At 46.1% G+C, this 27,093-nt stretch overlaps 1 protein-coding gene across 2 annotated transcripts in view; it reads right to left on the bottom strand.

Moving 5' to 3' along the window:
- Positions 1–1,031: 1,031 nt before the first annotated feature.
- The window catches only part of CALCR (calcitonin receptor), a 400,000-nt gene continuing 373,938 nt past the window's right edge, over positions 1,032–27,093 (bottom strand). For both annotated transcript variants that reach the window (XM_088442186.1, XM_088442187.1), the window contains exons 12-13: positions 23,660–23,701; positions 1,032–1,612 (exon numbers count right to left, since the gene is read on the bottom strand). In XM_088442186.1, the coding sequence (XP_088298312.1) occupies positions 1,391–1,612; positions 23,660–23,701 (264 nt within the window). In that variant the 3' untranslated portion in view covers positions 1,032–1,390. The remainder of the gene's footprint in view (positions 1,613–23,659; positions 23,702–27,093) is intronic.

The following is a 27,093-nucleotide window of genomic DNA, read 5'->3' on the forward strand; positions in this document are numbered from 1 at the left end:
ATGTTGAAAGCGATTAGTGAATTCTAACAAGAAGGGCTGAATATGCATTGATAACCTGCTGTTCAGTGCAACCCTTATCGATTGATTTTTTTTTTAACAAGTACATATATATATATATATATATATATATATATATATATAGTTATATTCCACCTTAGTGCGGGGCAGGTGGTACCATACTGTACAGTACCTGGAATCCCCCCCATTTTCCTAATATAGGCAGATCACCTGCTATATTTAATGGCATCCATGGCTGGAGGCCTTCAATATTGATGCAGATGTGTCCTGCTACATCGTTGCTGCGTATGCAGCAAATCGCGCCATGCATGGCGCGAGTCGTACACCCACCAGCTGATACGTGGACTGCGTTAGCACCCCCGCCTCCATAGGATAGCATGGTGCAATCGCAGTGAGCGCCATATCGTATGCTACTGGGGGTAATCGCATGGCGCTATGTGTGCACATGTTTGTAGCGTGATCGGCAAAGATGTACTTGGACGCATCTGTATATGAATATTGGTTGAAGGAGGGTCACTGATACAGGGTTGTAAAGGTCGATCAGAACCCAACTGGATGAGTGTCATGGCCATCCAATCAGAATCTGGTTCTCTTGTCTACCTGTGCATAAAAGCTGTGGTGCTCATATATTACTATACAGGTTCCTACATTCATACAGTAGAGGTCTATTAAGCAATGGAACCAGCTGCATTAAGATGAGGGGATACAAGGGTAGAGACCACCAAAGTTGTACTTACATGAGCGAACTTGAGGTTGGTTAAAGCTCACTTCCTTTAACACTATCATGTCCAGATTATTCATCTTAAAGGGAACAGTGGGGCCACCTAGCACCAAAGTCATGTTCTTCAAAATTGTGCTCTTGTGATTTTTAAAGTATTCAATGAGCAGAACTAAACTTTGTATATACTAATACCCTAATACTATTCAAACTAACAAATGTATTTAATAGATTAGTACAGATACTGTATCTGTAGCCAAAAGTCAGTTTTATACAAAGATAAGAGGGTATGCCCTTAGCAGAACAAGATACAATGTTTGTCCTTTTTACAGTTTTGACTGCAGAAGACCTGGTCACCTACTGCCCTTAAGGAAAATGTTTGTCGATATTTGAGTCTATTGATGGCCATATTATGTAGTTTTCACAGTCCCTGGATTTGACCAGCACGTCAGATAAAACTGGTCCATCTACATAGTCTCATAAAGCAGGACTTGTGTCCACAGACCACAGCCTACTCCTGGCTTGCTCCAGATTATTCTTCATGTAGCGGGTCCCAACAATAAGACTCCTTGTAGACACTCATGTTGAAGGCTTTATTTCCATGGAGGAAAATAACTCCTGGTTTGAAAATAATTTGTTTAGTCTTGTAAAGTTTTAGGCGTACGTATCCCCAGAGTTAAGTGCAGTGATTTCAGAGTCCTCTCCGTATTTCCCGTTTAATTGTTCGCTGTTGGAATCATGAGGGTAGAGATAAATGGGGACCTCCGTTATGGATGTCGCGGTGTAGGAAGTAGAGCGCATAGAACAGTGTTCTCTTCTTCTCTGGCCCCACTGAGTTTTATATTGCATCCACTGCCTCTTTAGTGCCCCTTGTACCTAGGATTAAGGAAGAAAATAAGAATATAATTTCATTTGCTTTCAGTGTAGGCAATATCAATAAACCTGAAAATACATTTCCGTGACTTGGAGAGTAAAAGAAGAAGTTGTTCTAGAATGATTGCGGATAGATCCCCTTCAGTAGATGTACACAGACGTCATCAGTTACTATCCAACGTCATTAGTTACTATCCAACATCATCAGTTACTATCCACGTGGACATAGAGTGGGAATAGAAACCTGTTGCAAGCGAAGCGATCCACCGTGCCTGAAGCAAGCCCAGTGAGGGTACAAATTTCTTCTTTTGGCGGCTTTTGTGGGCATGGAACTGCACTTCCACCCTCACTCAACGTCACTTCCAGGTACATCTACTAAAGATGAACTATACACAACCGTTCTAGAATGCCAAATTCGGAAGTTACTCATTGCATCACTGGTACATTTTTAGAGCACACAAGGGTGTAATTTGACCCATAGCACGCCATCAGTTTGCCTTAAGGCCATGCAACTTATTATAAGGGCATTGTCAGCAGGAGCGCTGAGAAGGGGGGAGTGGGTATTGATTACCCGGGCATGTCTGAGGGTCCCGGGTCCGACGCCACCCTGCCCTCCCTCTCAGGGCCGGCTCTTGAGGTGTTCGACCAGTGTGGGGTGCCACCCCATAGAGGGCTCACCCCTCCCAACATCCCAATTTCAGCACTGTCCCGCTGTTCCACCCGTGGGCCTAAGTGTCCCACAGGTGGTCTGGTCGGGAGGTTGGGTACCTCAACCGCCGCAGCTGTGCCAAACCCCCGGAGTAGCTGAATGGATGCTATGCGAATGCGTGTGGCATTCATTCAGTGCTGGGAGAGGGCTGGGAGAAGCCCAGCTAGCGGCGGAGTGCTGGCCTTGCCCCCAGCTTGACATTACACGGGAGACGTGCCATGCGGGCACGCTCCCAAACAACGTAATGGGGCCCAGGCTGGCTCTTAACGGCCCTGATTGTCAGCATGGCTATATTCTGATTTACTGGCAGCTAATTACAAAATAATGTATGATTCAGTTCAGGTACCTGGGTCTCTCAGCTACAGAAGATCAAATTAATGTGTATATACAGTAGTACAGGTACCAATATGCACATAGGGACTCATTCTCAGTTGCACGCAAGTCCGAATATGGCAGTTGTACGTTGCATACGCAACTTAGAGCAGCTACAAGCTTCTCACCAATAGCTGAATGGGTGTGACTGATGTCAACTGGGCAGCAACGGGGCATTGGCACGTAGAGGAAATGTCCTCATGTGGGCATGTCGTTGGCATGTAATCATAGTTGCAACCAATCTTGATCTCATGGAGAGTGCAAGCCATTTTCAGTCCCAAGCATGGGATAGGTGTAAGTGTCATTACTAATGATAGCGGTTGCTCTAGCGAATGGGGACGGAGCTGCCGCATGAATGCATCCAAATCAGATTACACATGGATATTCACATAGGACTTCTGTTTCCTGGAGACGTCCTGAATTGCGACGGCATTATGTGCTGTTCAGAATTAGGTCCATATTTCCCATATTTCACAGACCGGTATCTCTCAGATACAGAAGATGAACGGGTCTATTTATCAAGCAGTGAAAAGTGTGGAGATGTGGACCAGTGCAGAAGTTGCCCATAGCAACCAATCAGCTCCTACCTATTATTTTATAGACTGTACTTGCATACCTCCCAACATGACCCTCTCCAGGAGGGACACAATGCTCTGGTCCTGGACTTCCCTGGTAAGAGGTGGGGCTGCAGCGCAGTTCAAAATTCAAATAGGGGAGTCACACCAACTGTCATTTCACACACTGCCAAACATCACTGGCTGGGGCTCACTGGCAGTTGGTGTGACTCCCCTATTTGAATTTTGAACTGCGCTGCAGCCCTGCCTCTTACCAGGGAAGTCCAGGACCAGAGCATTGTGTCCCTCCTGGAGAGGGTCATGTTGGGAGGTATGTACTTGATAAATGCTACTTGAAAGCTGATTGGTTGCTATGGGCAACTTTTCCACTGGTTAATTTCTCCACACTTTTCACTGCTTGATAAATAGACCCCTAAATGAATGTTCAGGTGTTCATATCTCATCAGAAATAAGATTATGATGTAATTGCAGTGTTGGACATTGTTTTGGAATGAAGCAGATCAAATCCCTTGTTCTACATCCCATGTCAGTGACTACATAAACAGGGATGTTGGCAACATACATTTGAAGAACAAGTTTATCATCCCACACTTATATGTCCTACAACCTTGTCTGATACAGTTCTTCTTTATTTGGCAGATACTGGACAGGATTAATTATATAAATGTAATGCTGATTTTATTTAGCTTAGAGATTTGCGCAGAACCCAGTGTTTTGGTTTTGGATCTGGATTTATCTTCATGTTTTGGTTTTATATTACCAAAAAACGAATTAGACTCCGTGCTTACTTAATCTAAAAATTAGACATTATGGCAGAATAATTTCAGTCAGGACTTGATCATGTACTGTATGTAGTTAAAAAATCAGACATTTAATTCAGTAAATCTCTTTTACAATATTATCCATCTAAGAACAATTTCACATAAAAATTATTACTGTATGTATGGTAAACGCCTATTGTCCTGTGTCCTTTAACCAATATTTAGTGATATTATGCAGGATTGAACAGTTCTTATAGATCCTTTTTTCCGGTAACATAAACTGGAGGAATTAGCTTAAATCCTAAGACTATGCCGTCAGGCTTTAATAAGATACACTGATCCACAGATTAATAGTCACCGTTATTTATTATATGGCAAAGTTATTAAGAGTGGCGGCTGTTATACTATGCTGGGAAAAGTACGGATTATTTACCTGGTCCAATGTATAGAGACCCATGCCAGGGGTAATTACGCCGCGGCTCAGCTCAAGGCTGCCTTATGTTAGCACTGTCCTTCCCTCCTGCATCTGCCAATCATAGCTGGCTTCCAGTAGTCCTGTGTGCCGGACAATGGACCATCAATTGTATAGTGTCTGAACCACGGAGGTTTGCAACTGGGGATCCCCTGATGTGTTTTGTTCTATGTAAAGGGGGGGGGAGAGTTTTGTTTGGTTTTGCAAAACCACCCTCACGTGTTTTGGTTTTGGATCTGGATTTTTTTATTTTTTTTAAATGATAAAAAGTTTTCAAAAACAGCTAAAATCATGTACATTTTTGCAATCCAAAACTCGAAATTTGGATTTAAAATCCGAATTTCCGAACTGCTAAAAGATTATAACTGCGACTCGGTTTTGTCTGGATCTCCTTAGGAGATTAGAACCGCGACTCGGATCTGTCCGGATTCATGACATTCAGATGGATTAGGATTTCTGGAGAACCGAACTGCACATCTCTAATTTAGCTTTTGTAGCACATAAGTGATATAGTGTGAGGCATCTTAATAGAATAGGATACTATAAGCTGTGCATCATTTAGTGCCCATCAGGTTTGTCTTAGACATGGGGGAGATGTACTAAGCCTTAAAGAGAGATAAAGTGGAAATAGATTAAGTAGCAACCAATCAGCTCCTGTCATCATAGAGGGGGGAGAGGAGCACGTACTAATTACCCGGGCCCGGGCTTGCTGGTGGGGCCCTGGTCCGGCACTGCTCCCCCCCCTCTTACATCACAGCAGCCCCAGCACACGCTGCTGTGCGCTGGGCTGCACTGGGAGACTGCTCGCAGCTGCTAAGAAGCAGCCACAGCAGTCTCCTATGCCTGTGAGGAGAGAGATCAAGCTGATCGTGCCCCCCACTAGTTATGCGCCGGGCTGAGCTGGATCACTGCGCCCACCTCGCCAGCACGCAGCGTCGCGGCAAAACTTTTTTTAACCTGAGGGGGCGTGGCCACGCCTCCCGAGGTTAGGCTACGCCCCTTTTACCCGGGCCTGGCATGGTTCTTGGCGGGCTTGCCCATCATGTTACAGTTGCAGGCTGTGTTTGAAAAATGACAGTTATGAGCTGATTGGCTGGTACTTTATTTCTCTCTCCAAAGCTTAGTACATCTCGCCCAACGCCTGTAAGGTGAAAGAAGACATAGGGCACTAATGCCGCCGCTGCAAATCTGTGGAAAGACGCAGCAGCTGTGCTACTACGTACAACTCAGAACCAGGCCCTCAGTATACAAAATGGCTGCTGTCACTCTCTGCAGGATGTTACTAGACTTTAAATACTTATATCCCAGTGTCATCACTTATGTACAAGAAGGATTTATCACACCAAGGAGGCCTTTTGTCAAATCTGTAGTTATGTAGGGACCTGACCTTCTGCTTGACAGACAGATTAGATGACAAATACTCTAGTGTGCGAGCAGAGACACAGTATTCTACCATCCACGGCACGGACTCAGATATAATGAATGTGGCTGCAATATGACTTGGGGCCTGATTCAGCACAGATGGCAAATGCGATCGCAGCTGAGTAATCGCGCGCAAATGAAGCTGCGAATATATGCTAATGCCTGTCACAGCACAGCCAGCATAAAGATGCCCGCTACTGCTTTCTTACATCAGTAATACCACATAGTCCGGCGTGTATATCGGTAACATCGAAGCACATCGGCCCCTCGCGCACAATTACAGCAGCTCTGACCTGTCATAGAAATTACAAGTCTAGTCACATGCAGTGAGTACTCAGGCTGTGTAGGCAATTGCAGTGGCTAATTTATGCACGCCCATGTAACGGCGTTCAAACGGACAGGCATGTTTGCATTTCTGCAACCACTCCCTCATCACCACCCCCAAACGTCCAAGGCCTGTTACTGACTCTGCGTTGGATACCTATCTGCGTGCGTCATCGCAGTGCATACACATTCGCAATGGCTAACAATCGCCAATCAGATCCCAACTGTCATTTTTCAAACACAGTCTGTGAGATGACAGTTGGGAGCTGATTGGCTGGCACCTTATCACTTTCTTATCACTTTTCACTCTGTCTCCTAACACTGCTTAGTAAATAGACCCCTTATTATAGACTTATCAAAGCTTACTGATACCTGAAGAAGACATTAACGTCTGTCCGTCACCTGCCCTTTTTACATTGCAGCCGCACACAAACAGGATTGTAGTGTACTGAAGCCTTGGAATTTGAACTATTCTCACAATCGTGGCAGTGTAAATTCGCACCATGTTGCGTGGCGAGAAGCCCGGAACGGCTAAGTTGTATTGGCCCTGGATCTCTCTCCTTTTTTCTCTTGTGTCCGGTTTTCCCCTGCACCCAGCACTCTGCCAGTGGCTTCTCACCAGTTAAATCAATGGGCGGCAATGGTTTCCGATTGCACACGCACAATCCCACGCATTAGTTGAATGGACACTCGCACTAGCATAAGGTAGTAAATCAGTCTTCCGCGGCTGCCCACAGCTACAGTCATGGATAATCAGCCCCCGAGTATCAGCACTGTGATTTCATCGTTGCTTTTTCACACTTACTTCTCCTACTCGGTTCTGCTGAAGACGTTGTCCCTACTTGCGTTGGTGTAACTAGGATATTTAGAGCCCAGCAAGATACAAAACAGAGCCCCCCCCCATCTGCGTGCGACGAAGACGTGCATGATTAAAAGTGAGCGTGACCACATGCCACAAGGGGCACGGCCATTGAAAAATGCGGGCATGACAACATGACGCACCCCCATTTCTCGTCACTCTGGGAACATTCCTTTCCATCCCATATGCACCTTCATGCCCCCAGTAGTAGTGCCCCTCTTGCAATAACCACTGTAGTAGTGCCCCTTATGCAATGTCCCCAGTAGCAGTGCCCCATGTAGTTGTGCCCCAGTAGTGCCCCTTATACAGTGTCTCCAGTAGTGCCCCTTATACAGTGCCGCCCTATGCAGTGCCCCTTATGCAGTAAGATCCTTGAAAAAGACCCTAGAACGGGGGTTGAAAAACACGTCGGTACGGGGGATACCAGGTGGCATTCGAAGGTCCCTTACCCGGTGATTGGAGCAGGGAGACCCATGCAGCATCCGGAAACTACACGGTGACATTACATCATACGCTCATAAGAACTATCCGTTGCCAGTTCTCACCTTCAATTGGTAATTGTTTCCTTTTCAGCCACTAGAGCAGGGATGGGGAACCTCAGACCCAGGGGCCGTATAAGGCCCCCGGAATCATTTGGTCAGGCCCTCGGTAGCCTCATCTAGCTAGCAGGGTGAATGGCACCGTGCAGCCAGAATCTATGCAGCAGTGCCGCATGGAGCATCCTAAGGAAGCTTCAGACGGTCACACCGCTGACCTTACAGCTCCCGGGAGCATCCTCAGGATGCTCCGGGCATTGCTGTAATCACCGGCGTTTGTGGCCCCGCCATCACGCAGAGGGGTCGTGGCCTGCACCGGCCCCGTGAATAATATTTTATAAATCAAAAAGGCCCTCAGCAGAAAAAAGGTCCCCCACCCCTGCACTAGAGGATACCCCCATGATCTTTTAATGTGCTTCTGTTCATATTTTCGTCTTAAAACTGTACTTCACTATATACCTCCTCCCTTTTTTATTTGTGGATACTACATTGATGTCCCACGAGGCAGGCAATTCAGGAGATTAGAACATATACCAACTAAACTTTGGGATGTAAAGTATATTTGTTTAGGGGTCCCCCTATAGTTGGTGAGATTGCTTATTGTTTTTGATATACTGTAGTCATTTTGAAGGGGTGGGAGAACCTGCTATAGCTTATTTCTACGCTTGCTGCTGGTATTGGCGCATGGTTTTCTCTATTCACTTTTTTTTACGATTATATTGTACATCTGGAACCAAAGATACCTATACAAGCTATACATCAAGGAACATTAGTGTAGCATAATCCCATAGGGGGATTTATCCCGTTTGTCATACTTTTCTATTATTTACTCTGAATGGGATCTATATAGACAGTAAATTATTTCTGTACATCAGGGTGAAACTTTCCGGAGCTTGGTCCCTATAGGTAACGCCATCTTTAGATGGCGTTGCTTAATAGAAGCCTATGGGCTTCTTATCTAGGTTTTCCCCAAGAGGGAATTAAGGCCCTCATTCACAGCCGGACGCTCTGAGCAGAGCGCTCGCTCTGAATGAGGGCCGTCCTCCATAAAAATGGAGCGTCCTCCTGGACACTCGTATAGCTGTGGGTCACCACCCACAGCACATACGAGCGTGCAGGATGATGGTCTTGACCATCGCGACCATCGCCAGTGCAACCAGAAGCCTGTGGTCGGGTTTTTCGACCACAAGCCCTGGAGTGATTTTGGCTCTATCAGAGCCAAAATCACTCCCACTGACATCACTAGTGATGTCAGTGGGGCCGGCTTCTGACGGTAGGCGTTCCCTTGGGAACGCCTCCGTCTGGCAGGCACGCCCCCGGCACGCCCACCAAAGGGGGCGTGCTGTCAATCAACATCGACAGCACGCCCCCTTTGATCAGACACAACGAGCGAAGGAAAGTCCTTCGCTCGTCGCGTCTGGCGCATGCGCACGACGGAGCTCCCTCCATCGTGCGCATGCGCAGTGCACACCATCGACCCACTTGCGAGCGGACAGCCGCTTGCGAGTGGGTCTGAATGAGGCCCTAAGATCCCACCCAGGGTCCCACGTGGTTGTGAATGCGCTGGCCGACAGCCGCGCATGCACAGATGGACTCCCGTGTTATAAACCTGGAAGTACCAGTGCCGCAAGGGACAGCTCTTATTGGGAGAGCTGTCCTTTGTTTAAATCTCCATACATACAGCGTTACTAAACACCAGTGTGTATCCGATCATTGGCAGGATGCATCACATCCAAAATGATGCATCCCGTCCTGAGAGTAAATTGTCGCTGTGACTACGGTAATGCACCTTGATGCATGCATTGTGTGACATAGACGCCTGTGCGGTTTAATAAAAATCACTGAACTGCGTAACATCAGCATTGCATTACAACTCTGAACTCTGAATCATGCCTACTCTCCCGGAAGTCGCGGGACAATTTCCCGCAAAGGGGGCGGGGCTTAATGGCGCGACCCGTCAGGCCCCATCCCCATCGCAACCCACCTGCTTCTCCTCCCCGGGCTTCTCCCAGCAAGGAGAAATAAAAAATAGGAAAGGATGCTCAGAAATCAGGCCCTACTATATGGGGTAAATTTATCAACATTTGTGTTGGTCCCGATTTGCATTTTCGGGTGATAATATCACTTTTAATATCACTAATATCACTTTCTACATTTACTATCATTAAAGTCGGGTGATTTATTAATTTTTTCAGGTTGAAATCGGGTGGTTTAATGCCGCGAATTCGGCCGTTTTGAACAATAGAAATTATATCGCCATCGGCTCAATTCGGAAGTACAGTACTTTTCACTTTTGTAATACAAATCAGGAATTTACCATTATTCATTTTGCTAAAGTCGCCCGTTTTACACTCAAATCAGGGACTCAATTGAAGTTTTCAATGCACCACCTCCTGAGCTGCGAGTTGCCATCGAACATACACAAATCAGGGTGATTTGTGTATGTTTCTGAATGGCAAGTGAGTTCTAAGGGTTAATTTAAAAAAAAAATGACTTGAGGTCCCACCTAAAGGACTTGAGGTCCCACCTCTATTAGAGCCAGAAGCTCACCACTGACATCACTCGTGATATCAGTGGGCCCGCCCCCAAATGGCAGGCGTTCCGTCCGGAACGCCTCCGTTTGTGTAGCCACCCCCCGCCCCGCCTACAAAACGGGGTAAGCTGTCGATCACCATCGACAGCCGCTCCTTTTGTAGTGAGTCCCGGAGCTTGCGCACGTGCAGTGTGGCCGCTGCGCATGCGCAGGGCCTCAACATCGACCCGCTTGCGAGCGCATAGGCGCTTGCGAGTGGGTCTGAATGAGACCCATAATGTGTAAAAAATAGAATTAACAACATTGTCTTTACAGTGGAACTACAGGTCCCAGCAAGCCTCCCACGCATGCTGGTACTTGGAGAACCACAAGTACCAGCATGCGGGGCATTAATAGTCCACTGGTACCTGTAGCTCACCTGTAAAGAAATGTGTAAAAAAACACACAACACACACACCGTGAAAGTACAGTTATATATCTATCTATCTATCTCTCTCCCTCCCTCCCTCCCTCCCTCCCTCCCTCCCTCCCTCCGTCCCCTTGTCCAAAGTAGGCATCCAAGGTCTTCTTAAAACAAAAAACCGCAAATTCCGAGCCACGCAACTGATAACAACCAGGATGGTTAATATCTCCTGAATGAAACGCTCAGACGCGGCTCTAGCCTTTGTAGAGTCGTATCTGAGCGTTCATTGGCTGAGAGAGGTGAGCCCCCGCTTCTCTCAGCCAATGAACGACTCCCTCCATTGAAGTCAATGGTGGGAACAGCAGAATAAACTTTAGTAACCCTGCGGCTCTCCATTGACTTCAATGGAGGAGCCATTCATTGGCTGAGAGAGTTGGGGGCTCACCTCTCTCAGCCAATGAACGCTCAGATACGGCTCTATAAAGGCAGAAGCCATGTCTAAGCATTTAATTCGGGCGATACCAACCATCCTTGTTGGTGTCAGTTGTGTGGTTCGGGTTCTTTGGTTGTTTTTTTTAAGAAGACCTTGGATGCTTACTTTGGACAAGGGGACCACTCCTGGTAATGTAGGTGAGTATGTTATGTATGAAATAAAACTGTACTTTCACGGTGTGTGTGGTTTGTGTTTTTTTACACATTTCTTTACAGGTGAACTACAGGTACCGGCGGGCCATTAAATCCCCGCATGCTGTTACTTGTGGTTCTCCAAGTACCAGCATGCGGGGGAGGCTTGCTGGGACCTGGTCACCCACAGCTACACGAGCGTCCAGGAGGATGCTCCATTTTCATGGAGGAGGGCCCTGATTCAGAGCGAACCGGGAGCTTGGTAAATTCACGATTTTTTAACTGAAAAAAAAAAACGGCCGTTTTTGATCGATCCTATCCAAGTTGAAAAATGGGACAAATCGGGACCAAATCGGATCTTAGTAAATTTACCCCTATGTGCGGGTTTTTTTTTTTTTTTTACCTTTCTTTGACATATTGAGAACAACTAGCAATTGCAAGAGGATTATCTCCTGATTTGCTGGCTGAAAGGACATGGGCCCTCATTCAGAGCCGCTCGTTAGCGGCAGTACGCTCGTTCCGAGCGATGTTTGCACATCTGCGCATGCGTACGGTTTTTAGTACGCATGCGCGAACCAGTCAGTGCGGCCAAAAATCGTTGGTACGCAATATAGCGAGGGCCTGCTATTTTGAGTGACAGAATGAGGCGTATGTGGGTGGTAACAGGGGAAGGTGCTTGAAAACGGGGAGTGGAGATCCGAACGCAGGCGTGCTTAAAGGTCAAAACGGGCGTTTTATGGGTGTGTTTATTTAAAACAGCAGCGTCATTGACCACGTCACTGGGTTATTTTATAGCCAGAACTGCTCGCAAATTTGTGGTAGCAAACACCAACCACAAGAATAGCAAGCAGTTCATACGCTGGTCGATGTACTCGATTAATCTAATAAATAGCGGACATGATGTATGGTGCGAGCGGCCAGGGGGCGTTTTTAACAAATAAACGAGCGTATGTTTTGCTCGCTCGTTCAGACTTAGAGGTGTGAACAGACTGCAATGTGCGTACGGATCATTTGAATAGCCACCCCTTGTTTTTAAACGAACGACCACAAATAGCGAACGGCTCTGAATCAGGCCCATGATCATCTATTTGGGACACTACAAAGTATCAGCACACATACTTTGCTACAGCTCCCTGGAATGCAGAAAACATCCCCTGTAACGAAGCACGCATGTCCTGTAATGCAACCCACATGCCTAGTAACGGAGCATGTATCTAAGTAATTCAGCACAGTTTCTCTATTTCATCATACTGTACATCCTTCGGCAGAAAGCCATCAGTGTTGTGGAGAGCTGCAGCCATTTTCTCTCAGCACACAGTGGGCCTGATTCAGAGCCGGACGCTATTTGCGGATGGTCGTTCCAAAAAAGGGGCCGGCTATTTAAATTGAGCGCTCGCTCTTTGCGATTTGTTGATGCCTCTGAGCGAGCGAGCGAAAAATGCGCTCGCTATTTTGTAAAGATGCCCCTTTGCCGTTCGCATCCTACATCATCTCCGCTATTTATTAGATTAATCGGGAACATCGAAAGGCATCTGAACTGCTCGCAGTGCTTGTGGTAGGATTTTCCTACCGCAATCACTGCGAGCAGTTCAGGCTAAAAAACAACCAAGTGACGTGGTCGATGACGCTCCTTTACTAATTATGCACTCCCATTAAACGCCCTTTTTACCGTTAGGCATGCCTGCGTTCGGATTTCCACTCCCCCTTTTTCAAGCACCTTCCTCTGTTACCACCCACAAACGGTACATTCTGTCAATCAAATTAGCAGCCCCTAGCTGTTTTGCGAGCGCACGATTTCCGACCGCAATGACTGGTTTGCGCATGCGCATACGAGCAGCTCTGAATCAGGCCCAGTATCCATCCAATTCTTCTCCCCAGTGTTTCCTGCATGGTAGGCAGAGAGTAATGACATCACCACTGAGTTCTGCATTCTGGCCCAGCCTCAGGGATTTTGCCAGATTCTTCAGTGAATCTGGGGTCTATGTACTAAGGGCCTGATTCAGAGCCGCTCGTAAGCGGCCGCTCGTTCGCTCCGAGCGATGTTTGCCCAACTGCGCATGCGTACGGATCGTTATACGCATGCACCGAACCAGTCAGTGCGGCCGAAAATAGTTTGTTCGCTAAATAGCGAATGCCTGCTAATATGAGTGACAAGAGGAGGCGTATGTGGGTGGTAACAGGGGAAGGTGCTTGAAAACGGGGAGTGGAAATCAGAACGCAGGCGTGCTTAAAGGTCAAAACGGGCGTTTTAAGGGTGTGCATAATTAATACTGGAGCGTCATTGACCATGTCACTGGGTTATTTTATAGCCAGAACTGCTCGCAAATTTGTGGTAGCAAACACCAGCCACAAGAATAGCGAGCAGTTCATACACTGTTCGATGTACTAGATTAATCTAATAAATAGTGGACATGACGTATGATGCGAGCGGCCAGGGGGGCGTCTTTTTCAAAATTACAACCGCAAGTTTTGTTCGCTCGTTCAGACATAGAGGCGTCAACAGACCGCAAAGAGCGAACGGTTCATTTGAATAGCCACCCCTTTTTGTTGAACGAACGACCGCAAATAGCGACCGGCTCTGAATCAGGCCCTAAGCTCCTAACTGTCATTTTTCAAACAGCCTGTAAAGTGACAGTTAGGAGCTTTATCTCTCTTCAAGGCTTAGTACATAGACCCCTCTGTCTGGGTGATCACCAATATTTCAGGCAAAAAAAGTGTGTGTGAAGGGAAGGGGGTGGAGTGGTTATCAGGAATTTAAGAACTCACTACCGTGCCGGTACAAACAGCGATAGAGGTTAGTGTAGTGTGTGGTGGCTAGTAGACGATGAGGGACATGAGGAGTTTCATTAGAAGTCACTTCTAGTTTACATATATAACCAAGAAGCACAGATATTGTGGAACTTGTATGATATCTCTTTATTGGTGGCTGCAGCAGGTGTATTTTTAAAATGTTTTAAAACTGCACCTTATAGACACAAAAATATACTAGCACCCATTTTAATGTATCCCCAATGTAACTACAGCAATTATTTTTCTAAAAGAAATTGCTTTATATTAGTTTTTCACACTTATATGCATATTTGCATATAATAGCCCTTTGCCTCACTTTAAGAACCCAAAATACTTTTATTAGGGCTATTAATACTAGAGATGAGCGGGTTCGGATCTAAGAGATCTGAACCCACCCAAATTTGGGGGATCCAGGGCGATCCGAGCGCAGCTCGGATCTCCCTGCCTGCCCCGGATCCCTGACCCGAGGCAAAACCTTGCGACTCCTCTGTCGAGTCGCGAGGTTTTGTTTTTAGCGGGCTCAACGCTGATTGGCTGAGAGAGCCGTCTGTCACGGCTCTCAGCCAATCAGCGTTAAGCCCATTGAAAACAGCACAAAAGAAGAAAAGAAGATGGCGCCCATCATCCCCCACCGCCTGACACCGCCGGCACCCCCCACTGCTGACACCGCTGGCACCCCCACTGGCAGCATCCCCTGCTGCCGCCATCACCACTGCCGACACTCCTGCACTGCTGCCCAAAGTACTGAGGACAGCGTCAGCGACCCCCACACTGTTGACACTGTCGACACACCCACACTGAGTACACCACCAGCACCCCTGCACTGCCGACACAGTCAGCAAACCTGCACTGAGGACACCGCTGGCTCCCCCGCTCTGCCGACACCACCGGCACCCTGCATTGAGAACACCCCTGCACTGCCGACACAGTCAGCAAACCTGCAATGAGGACACCGCTGGCACCCCCGCTCTGCCGACACCGCTGGTACCCTTCACTGAGAACACTGCCAGCACTGCCATTCCATGTACTGAGGACACCGCCAGCAACCCTGCAATGTGGACACCGCTGGCACCCTAGCACTGCCGACACAGCCAGCAAACCTGCACTAAGGCACCCCCGCACTGCCGACACAGCCAGCAAACCTGCACTAAGACACCGCTGGCACCCCCGCACTGCTGATATCACCGGTACCCTTCACTAAGGACACTGCCAGCACCGCAGCACTGCCATTCCATGTACTAAGGACACCGTTAGCAACCCCGCTCTGCTGACACTGCTGTCAAAGTAAGTGCACTATTGGTGTATCCAACCAACACTGTATAACACACTGTATTCGTGTTGGAAATTGGAAGCTGAACTGCCACATGTTAGTGCCGCCCACTGTGTCACTTAGCTTAGTCAGCCAGCTAGCTGGATGCAACCTTTTGGCCTTAACTAGATGAAGCAAATAATATTGTGACGTGGTCAAAATTGATTGGAAATTACTGGAAATAAATGTTATTGAGGTTTATACTGTAGGAACAAAAACAGGCCCATTTTATGTGATTTTAGCTGTTTTTATGATTTTTTAAGAAAAAAATCCAGATCCAAAACCAAAACACGATAACAAAGCACGGAGGTGAGGCTTTGGCAAAACTAATCTAGATCCAAAACCAGGGGAGATCCAGATCCAAAACCAAAACACGGGGGTCGGCACACATCTCTAATTAATACACTTCTAGTTTGATTTCCATGTCAGTTAGGCTCTTTATGGGGTACAGACTGATTTCCCCAAAAAGTGCTGTACTTTTCTCTAGCTGCGCCATGCGCAATTATTGCACATATGCGTTTTCGCGTGTTTTTCAATTGGATAGGGCGAAAAGCGGGAGTGCGCATTGAGAAAGCACGTGAAAAAATTGCATCAAATCTGGCGAATGTGGCGATAACTTCGCCATGCAAATGCTTTGCACCAAACGCAATTTTTCTCATCTAATAGAATACGGCCCTATGTGATTAAATATATCCAACTGATTGATAAACTGGAACCCCGGGCCATCTGATTAGAATGGAAATGCTATGTGTCCACATTATACAGTAAGATCAATATTGTACACTACTGCTACATTAATATCACGCCCCCTTCACACATTTCATATTAATTACAGGCTGTTATTGTTCAAAATAAACCCACATGCCAGATCTCTGGTAATAACAGTTATACGCTCACCTTCTGTGCCTTCAATTCCCAGCAGTAATATAATATGAGGTACATTGTTACTGTATCACTCTAAATGCACTTGTCAATACAGGGAATTAAATGACCTCTGTCTCTGCATGTCTAGAATTACTGCATTGCATAAACTATCGGCCTTGAACAGCAGGAAAACTAATTCTTATAATAATGTAGGAAATATATATAGATATGATGTGCAGGCTCGGTTCTACTTGGTTCCGTTCGTTTTTTTTTACCGAATCTTATTGGCTATCCAAAACTCGTGACAGCTGATACCCAATAAAATTCGGTAAAAAAAAACGAACGGAACCGAGTAGAACCGAGCCTGCACATCCCATATATATATAAAATAAAAGATCTGGAATAGAGCGCCTTATGTGCTTTGCATATTCTTATATATATATATATATATAAAAATCTAATAACCTATGTTTTAAAGTGCTAGGTGAACTGCACGCATAAAGTGCTAAGTGTAATTAATATTGCATTACTAAAGACCCCCAAATAAATAACATCATCAAATAGTAACACGAATTCATAAAATGTGCAAAAGATGCATCAATAAATGAAAGTGCAAGTGACAAAAGTGCAAACATATCATTTAAAATATACAAATTAATTTTAATCAGACACAACAATTCTATCCTTCCACATAAAGGATAAAATACATAAAATACACAACCAATGTACATATAAAATAAATATTATCAGGATAAAAATGGGATAAAAGGTAATGGCTTATCTGATAAAAAATGGCAAGTTCATGAGTGGGAAGAGAGTAGGAGCCTCCAACGCGTTTCGTCCACAGCCTGGACTTCTTCAAGGGATGACAATGCTGTATAGTTACCCACCAGTGCTGTATAGTTACCCACTAAATGAAGAGGTCCACACTGTCCTGAATTAGCGATGGTCCCACACTGAGGTTTGTCCTGGTCCGGTCATCTGCGTTGGACAAACCTTAGTGTGGGACCATCGCTAATTCAGGACAGTGTGGAGCTCTTCATTTAGTGGGTAACTATACAGCACTGGTGTGCTGTTCAATTGGATTGCCTTGACCAAACAATTTTCCAGGATAACATTTGCTGTCTATTACTATTATTGCTTGAGGACTATATTCACCATTAGTGCTCCAGGGTTTACATCAATGCCGATTTGTATGGTTTTATATATCAGTGTTTTAAGTTTGTTTAGTCAATAAAAGTGTCAAATCTATTGTCAATCAGCGCTGTCTTGTATTTTGCTTTGTTTTCTTAAACACAGCTGCACTACTTGGGTGTGACTGATTTGGTGTGTGTGAAGGTGTAGAGGATTGTGGGATCCAGTGGGCGGGGCTTCCAAGGCTGAGTAGCAGCCGGACGATAGAGAAGGGCTGGTGGGGCATAGCTAGTGTCAGGAATCCATCTCATATGTACAAATGTGCTGACTGTGAAAACCGGTGTCAAGAGTCGTTCCTTTGTAAGCAGATTTCTACTATATGACTGCAGATATTTGCATCTTCCTATCAATGCCAATCATTTCAATAAGGGACCCTGGAAATTTGTGAAGCACTGAAATATAGAACATTGGTATAAAATTAATAATCACTTTGAGAATGAGGTTACGGGATCACAACTCACCAGGGAGCCATAATGAGTTTCGATCGATGATAACAATGTAATTAACACCAACGAATTACCAAGTCAATATGTAAATGGTTCGTTCATTGCCACAGGATACAATTGACTGAAATAATTCCAGGATTTACAGAGTTTAAGAAGTCTAAAAACCCATATTAGCTCATTTTACATTTTGCAACACAAGTTCCAGCCCTGGCCGGGAGTTTGCAGCAGAATTTAATTTTAGATAAGATTTTTATGAAATCAGTTAAAGCTGCCCACACACATAGCGATATTTTACCCGATCTGGCCGATTCTGACGCATTGGAACGACAGATTGTGTAAAATATGGGCAAATCCTGAGGAAATCGTGAGTCCCCACTCACGATCACGATGCGATGCGCGTCCCTGCTGGTCACACATCGCATCGTCAGATCTGCCTTGCAGTAGGGCAGATCTGACAATCTTGGAGGCGATGCACTGTGACAGTCTGGATGCAGGAGAGATCGTTTGAAGATTGGACACCAAATCGTGTGCATATTGTGTGCAGAGCTGCCGGGGAGAGTTTCAAGGGAAATCGTACACAAATCGTACACATCGGCTGATCGTGTGCAGATCACCATGTGTGTGGCCACCTTAAGAGCCTCAAAGTCATCTTGGTGCAGATAAAACTGAAAAAGTGATTATGAGCGAATCTGTCATTTTAAACACAAATAAACATAGCTGGGTTCAGGCGTTTGTTTCTTTTCTTCTCAGGTAATTGAAAAACAGCCTTCCGGGGGAAAGAATCACAAAAAATACTACTGTGGTTTTAAATTTAAATTGCCATTATTTTAAAAAGGAGTTCAAACTGGGTGTAGTTCTAAAACCGGCGGTCGGGATGCCGGTGCTCGCATCCCAACAGCTGATATCCTGAAGAGTATTGGGGTTACAGGGAGGGTTAGGGATAGGTGTTAGGCACTAGGGGGAGGGTTAAGGGGCCTATCTATTTGCCGACTTTCTGCACGATGCGACCATGTCTCGGCCATGTAAACCAGTCGAGATGCCGGCATTGGGATTCTGAGCACCGGGATCCTGCACGCCGGCATCTCGTACCCAGCCCGTTCCAAAAACCTTAATGTAAGATAACATGTTTCCATTGTCATTTTAAAGCTGGTATTGTGGTAAATTAATACTGTAACCCAAAACAAAGAAACAAGAAGGGTAAATCTCATTAAGGGTCATATATGCAGACCTCTGAAATGACACAGCACCAAAGGTGTGACCACATCCCAACCATTATATGATCCCACTCTCGTCACAATATGCCCAGGCCAAACTCTAAGCTTTCTAAAGTTGGGTGGTATCATTTGTGACTCCAAATTAATGCAGACACACATACATTTCTATTTGATCAAATGTGCCCAATGTGGATAATAAGAAGTATAAAGCTAAAAGTTACCACAAGGGTGTTGGACATTATGTGTTTGCAGGTGTTATATTTGCATGTAGGCACACACCAGCAAATGACTCAAACTACAGTATGAACAGCCCCATTACTTAACCAGTGGTGTTGGTTTATTGATAGATATACCAGGTACAGCCGTACTCACTGTTACATGCACACTGGTGGTGGAGTAGAGCATATATAGATACAGCTCACCAGCCGTTGAGCATATATACAGGTAATAACCAAGTCTCTCACGGGAGCTAATTAGGAGACTTCTGTCTCCTGCCATGTCACTCTCATGCAGTAAAGAACAAGATGGACCCTGCACATGCTCAGTAATGACTTCGATGGCCATCTTGGAACAGGGCATGAAGCCTCCCTGGAGGGACAGGAAGACTAGAGACTGCACAGTACCACATTCCTCTTTCAACAAAGTCCCTTCCTACGGTAGCCTCCTAATGCCAAAAAGGCTTCCAATGAGTGCCTTGGCCCGGCATCCAGCCAGCCTGGTACTATTGTTCCTGGCTGCAGCTCATTATACACGGCCTATTGGGCTGAATTGTCATGGCAACAGTATTGCACTTGCACGTGAACGATGCTGGTCTGCATTGTAAGAGGCTGCCAGTGTCAGATATGTACACACTGGTGAAAATGCTGTCTCTAGTTGCGCACGTGGCAAAGTTTATGCAGAACCCATATTTATGCTACACAAATGAAATTGTAACTCTTTATTACCCCCACAGTCAAAAGGGCATTTTATATAAAGAATAAGAGAATTGTACTGAATATTTGATTATCTGTTATTATAAAACTGGACCCTAATCTAAATTATTTCATCACGCACATTTGCACAATGAACTAATGTGTGGCTGCTCTGCACATGCACATCAAACCTAACGTGCACAGAGCATGCAGTGGGAGTTGGGGAGCGCCCTGCACTGTAGGTTACGTGTGACATGCACATGTGTGCCGCACCAACAGGAAAGAAGAGGACCAGGAATGGCGGTAGTACGTTTAATGGGTTAGGAGGGAGCAGGGACAGGAGAGAAGAGAGGAGGCGGGGACAGGAGAGAAGAGAGGGGGCGGGGACAGGAGAGAAGAGAGGGGGCGGGGACAGTAGGAAGCTGTTCAGGGGGCGGGGACAGGAGAGAAGAGAGGGGGCGGGGACAAAAGGAAGCTGTACAGGGGGCGGGGCACCTGAGGTGTCCATGTCCATTTATTTACTAGTATATTGATAAATAGAAACACCTCCAAATATTAAATAAATTCTGCAGTTGTGCCTAGGAAATAAGGAGTGTTGGTGACTATCACTATACTAGAAAAGTGGCTTTATCAATTCCTAATAACAGACTGACTGTTCCATTGTTGCCATGAGACGGCAGAATGCCATTACTGGTGCTGCCACTCATTGGACTGAGAGCTTTATCAAAGTTCCAGGGTCACGGTCATCCTGTTCCTCAGGTTAGCAAGCCTGACAATCCCTGCAGACATCATTTACCTGTTAAGATACTTGTCAGCAAATTCCATCCATAGGATTTAAATATAGCAAAAATCCAAAGCAAAACTTTGGGCAATGCACCTATTCATAAGCACCAGTCTTGGGCATTTTTCACATTTTAGTTTTTTTTATCATGGCATCAAGGGATTTTTTGGGATGATTTCTACCACTGATTAAGACAACATACTCTGTACTGTCAAATATAAAAAACCCACAACTCTAAAGCCTTTACCTATTTAATTATAATTGAAAAAAAAGAGACAATAATTGTTTCATATATGTTCGGATCTCAATAAGATATTGCATAGCCAATAAGATAAATCCGAATTACAGTAATCCGAACTTGCACTAATTTGGTGAAAATATCTGAGTCAAAACCGAAGCGCTTATCTCTAATTAAAATCAATAGATGATTGATATTATTTCACTCATTCAGTGTTTCAGTGTTTTAGGCACTCCCCAATCATTGGCATAGACAAGCATATAGGTCTCCAATCAATTAAGCGCCAGAGAAGGACAGCATTGCACAGGTGCACACAAGTGGCTATGCAATACCGTCCATCTAAAATGCTAATGCTACAGGACGCCTCTGGTCAGCTACAGTGATCCCAGATCTGTGGCCTGGGATCAACATTGCAGTCTGTACTGGCTCCTGGCTGCTTGCGAAGTCAGAAAATCTGCGTCTATAGCCACAGATCCTGGCCTCAGCACTCCCATAAAATGGGGGGAAATACTACCCCGTGTCCGGAAACGCAGGCCATCTCTGTCCCCGTATCGAACCCCCAAATATTTCTGCCTGTGCAGAATAGGCTCTGTCCAAGCACAGACTCCCAAACATCTGAGATCAGGCCCAGAGTTCCCAACCCATGACACTCCCATAACATGCCCAGCAACACTCAATACATTTCCAATATATTTCTGAGACTGTATGGGGGTATATTTACAAAAGTACAGGTTTTTAGAAGTGGAGATGTTGCCCATAGTAACCATTCAGATTCTAGCTATTATCTTTTGGAAGGTGCTAGATAAATGTTAAGTAGAATCTGATTGGTTGCTATGGGCAACATCTCCACTTCTAAAGATCCGCACTTTAGTAAATATACCCCCTATGTATCAATTGGTACTGTGACTCTGTGCACACACCAAGGGACGCGTGCACTCCGCAACTTTTTAGAAACTTAGACGCATGTGCAGTTAAAAAACATTGGCCCTCATTCAGAGGTGCTCGCAAAATGCGAGCGCTCGTTCTGAATGTGGGCGGCCGCTTCTCTTTTGAAGTGCGGCCTCCTGGTCGCTAGCTAAGCTGTGGGTTACCACCCACAGCTTTAGCGACCGACCAGGTTGATGGTTGCGATGGTCTTGCGACGAGACCCTAAGGGTCTCGGCAACCGCAAGCCCCAGGGAGCTTCCTGCTCTGATCGAGCAGGAAGCTCCCCACTGACATCACTGCTGATGTCAGTGCGGCCGCCCACAAAATGGCAGGCGTTCCGTTTGTGAAACCACCCCCCTGCCACGCCTACAAAACAGGGCGAGCTGTCGATCAACATCGACAGCCGCCCCTTTTGTAGTGAGCTCCGGATCGAGAGAATTTCTCTCTCGCTCCGGGGCTTGCACACGCGCAATGCGGCCACTGCGCGTGCGCAGGGCCTAAACATCGACCCACTTGCGAGCACTCAGCACTTGCGAGCGGGTCTGAATGAGGTCCATTGACCATGAGCACAGATATCGGAATTACGTGCGCCTCAGGCCATAAGGTTTCTCTGCTTCAGAGACTGGAGACTTGTCACAAGCGAGGGGAACGTTTGGAGCAGGGTATGGACCCAAAGCATTCAGCAAAAGATTCTAAATGTTCTAAGCTGCAGGAACTCACAGATAAATGAGCTGATACATCATGAACCAGTGTCTTCCAATTCTGATATCGCTCTACAATAAATGTTTAGTATTTATGAGGGCTTAATTTTCAGTGACAAATATACGAGATACAAAAACAATATTATGTGATGAACATATTTAGGACCTGATGCAGAGCTGCAGGCAATCCGCACGCAATGCTGATTTACACATAAACAAAGTTTTGTAACTGCGCATGAGGGGGAAATATCTAAAGACTAATATGGCGCATGACATAGGACTGGTGCAAGTTTCTATGGGACGCACCAGTTGGTATTACAGCATGCATGGGCGCTAAAGGTGGGCGTCTCAGGGCCTGATTCAGCAAGGAACGCAAGGGAGAGAACGCACGCACTTGGCCGATGTTTTTGCTCTGCGCATGTGTATGCATCGCACTGTGCTTGGCGGGAGCTAGCCGGTGCGATCGGGTTATAGTACGCAGACTACACGCAGTGAGCACGCAGACCCTTCCAATTTTGATTGACAGGAAGTGCCGTTTGTGGGTGGTGATGGGGAGTGGTCAGGTGAATGCAGGCGTTATAACGCCGTTATAGGGGCGTGCATAATTAAGGCAGTGCGGCGGCATAAGCATCCATACCGTAACCTGTACACAGAAAGCAGCAAAAATCCTGCGACAGGTCAGGTCAACCACTATTCTGCGTATGAGTCCGATGGTTCTCGATGTTACTGATGTTTACGCTATCTTATGTACTGATCAGGCTGTGAGTAAAGGGAGATGGGTGGCTTAATATGGGGCTGGGCGTCTATCTTGTGCTGCGGTCCCCATGCGTATGCATTGATTAGCATATTCTCGCAGGAGACAGGTGCGCACGTCTGCTAGCGTGCGTTCCTTGCTAAATCAGGCCCCTCAGTGCTTGCACATTCGGCTGCACAGGTGTACACAAGGGAAGGAGTTTGTAGGCCATTCGATAAAGACCGCCATTAGACGCTGCTGCCTGCGCTGCTGCGTGCGACTTAGAATCAGTCTTTCCAAACGAACGGCACACTGCATGCTAAGACCATGATAACAAAAACATTCATCTTACCTCTCCATTGAAGAAGCAGAAGATTGTAGCAACAAGTAATCCCTTAGAAATAAAAAAACAAAAATACGTATGGTAAATATTTTCACAGTGGACAGGAAAACATGAATGAACATAAAGGTTATTTCTGAGCGTATTTCCGTTCTGTCTGATGTCTTCACTTTCATATCACATGGATTTATCTAGCTGAACCAAATGTAGATCCTAATTTCCCATCACTGAACATAACACACAGTACAGTATAAAATAGATAAAATTGCTCGCCTAAAGGAGAGTAATACTCTGTATTTGGTTAATTTGATTTTCCCGAGGTGTAATATTCTGGCTTACTTCAATAAAGCTTTCCTACAGAAGTTTTGTGTGTATATTACTTGAAAGACAAATTGAGCAATTTTGCACCTATGCAGAGCCTCAAGCATCACAACGCACACCAAGGCGTATATACAAGTGCACAAAGCACACCAAGGCGTATATACAAGTGCACAAAGCACACCAAGGCGTATATACAAGTGCACAAAGCACACCAAGGCGTATATACAAGTGCACAAAGCACACCAAGGCGTATTTACAAGTGCACAATGCATACCAAGGCGTATATACAAGTGCACAACCGCACATCCAAGAGAGGTATAGCTATTATAGTGTTCATTCTAGAGGGACAGGGCGGGGACAGGGCAGGGCGTCTGGCCAGCAAAAGGAGGGGGTCACTCAAACAGTGGGTGTGTACTCGAGATGCGCCTCCTTACATCACTTTGGGGGCGTGCCCAGCACATCCGGTAATGATTGTTTCACTGCAACTTTTCGCCCCCGTGTAACACAGCGGCCCGTGGGTAGGGACGACACCCAGTAGGCTGATTCAGCGGGGCGCGGTCTAAGGGCAGGGTGCATTTTAGTATTTTTAAATTGGATGTCTTATGGCCTCAATGAATTTGAAGTTATCTTTGTGACTGTAATCTGACTTAGAGGCAGAATGTCTTTAAACGTGCTCTCATGACAACGTCCCCTTATCGTTCTAAGACATAAGACGCTGGTGCTCTATTGTATTGTCTACACCATTGATCTACAACAATAAAGTGATGGAATATCTGTAGTCGTGCCCATTACTTAGAAAGGGCATTGTATGTTATGGGTGATAGATATGCTGGGCAGCAGTGATCTCATGCCTGATTCTGCCTCTTGCCTGCAGCTATTGTACTTGAAGGGTATTATCACACATCAATCAGACTGTCAGGAGGGCTTTGGGAGGCTTATGGGACAGGTACAAATTAAATGATTAATGCATGGCAAGCCCAGCATGTAGAATTTGTGTATACATTACAATTCATACAACACATCTAAAATCTGGAATTTAATTATACCATGTATCCTAGTATTCAAATGAGACAAATTCAAAGGAACTGTTATACAACAAAATAGTGTTGGATGCAGCAGCATAATATATTATAGAGAGAGCACTCGCCAGACAATGTTTGATACGTAGAAATTATCTTTACATGTCAGTTTTTCCTAAATATGAGTGAATATAATCCTCATACAGATGTGTCTTCTTTAGGGGAAGACCGGCAACAGAAGATCCCGACAGGTAAGTTTTTGCACTTAGGGGTGCCTAACCCTAACCTCCCCCCCAAGTGCCTAACCCTAACCCCCCCTGTAAGTGCCTAAACCTAACCCCCCCTTCCCCGCAGCCTAAACCTAACCCTCTTGGGGGGGTGCCTAACCCTAACCTCCCCCCGAAGTGCCTAACCCTAACCCCCCCTGTAAGTGCCTAAACCTAACCCCCCCCTTCCCCACAGCCTAAACCAAACCCTCATGGGGGGGTGCCTAACCCTAACCCCCCCCCGGGGGTGCCTAACCCTAACCCCCCCTTCCCCTAGCCTAACCCTAACCCTCCCGGGGGGGTTGTCTAACCCCAAGTACCCCCCTGGGAGCCGCTAACCTACCCCCCCCTGCGGCTGTCCGCACCTGCCGCCCGGCTGACGTTCGTTCAGTATGCCGGGCATCGGGCTCCCGACGTAGGGATAATGAAGGCGTTGGGATTTCGACACCTATCATTAGACACTTGCCGGGATTAGACAGTCGGGAAGCCGGCGTTCGGGCATTTCGACCGTCGGCTTCCTGACTGCATCCCGTCCTTAGATGTATCTATACGCCATATGGAGCGAGACACCCGGCATGACTGAGGAGCTTTGAGATGAGAAGCGTACCCTATTCTTGTTCAAGTTTTGCACATTGCAGATGCAGTGAAAAGCCTCTCACACTGTGTACTAAAGATGATGGGCTGCGACTTTGATCATACAAGAGTTTGTACAGTATAACACAAAGGAGCTCATTCAGACCCGATCGCTAAGCAGCGGCCGCTCGATGTTGCTGATAATCGCACATCTGCGCATGCATATGGTTCGCAATGGGCGTGCGCAAGCCAGTCTTAACGATTGGGAATCGAGCGCTCATTGCACACAGACTGGCCGCTACTTTCAGTGACAGATAGCGCCGTTTGTGGGTGGTAACAGGGGAAGGTGCTTGTGAAAGGGGGAGTGGTGCTGCGAATGCAGGCGTGTCTGGCCGTCAGAACGGAGTTAATGGGTGTGCATAATTAGCAAAGTAGCATCATTGAACATGTCACTTGGTTGTTTTTTAGCCTGAACTACTCGCAGTGCTTGCGGGAGGTAGGGTCTATCACAAGCGGTGCGAGCAGCTCCGATGGCCCTCGATGTTCCTGATTAAATACACTATTCCTGGAGATGACGTGTGCAGCGAGTGACAGGTGGGAGGTTTTATAGTCCTGCGTACGTTCACTGCCATCTCTCTCTAGGACATAGAGGGCGTCCTTACACCGCAAAGTGCGAACCCTTGATTTGCATACACAGCCTCTTTTGCAAGCGAGCGGCCGCTGCTTAGCGATCGGGTCTGAATGAGCTCCAAAGTACAAAGCCTCAGATGAAGCACAACAGAACTTGGTGTGAGAAAAATCTGCGACTCAGAGCTCCTTTTATATAATGTACAGCCATGGCCAAAAGTTTTGAGAATGACATTGGTATTGGTTTTCACAAAGTCTGCTGCTTTAGTTTTTATGATGGCAATTTGCATATACTTCAGAATGTCATGAAGAGTGATCAGATGAATTGCAATTAATTGCAAAGTCCCTCTTTGTCATGACAATAAACTTAATCCCAAAAACAACATTTCCACTGCATTTCAGCCCTGCCACAAAAGGACCAGCTGACATCATGTCGATGACTCTCTCGCTAACACAGATGAGAGTGTTGATGAGGACAAGACTGGAGATCACTCTGTCATGCTGATTGAGTGAGAATAACAGACTGGAAGCTTTAAAAGCAGGGTGGAGCTTGAAATCATTATTCTTCCTCTGTTAACCATGGTTACCTGCAAGGAAACACGTGCAGTCATTATTGCTTTGCACAAAAAGGGCTTCACAG

Source organism: Taudactylus pleione, unplaced genomic scaffold, assembly GCF_031769625.1.
Source record: "Taudactylus pleione unplaced genomic scaffold, aTauple2 ptg000306l, whole genome shotgun sequence".
NCBI classification, from domain to species: Eukaryota; Metazoa; Chordata; class Amphibia; order Anura; family Myobatrachidae; genus Taudactylus; species Taudactylus pleione.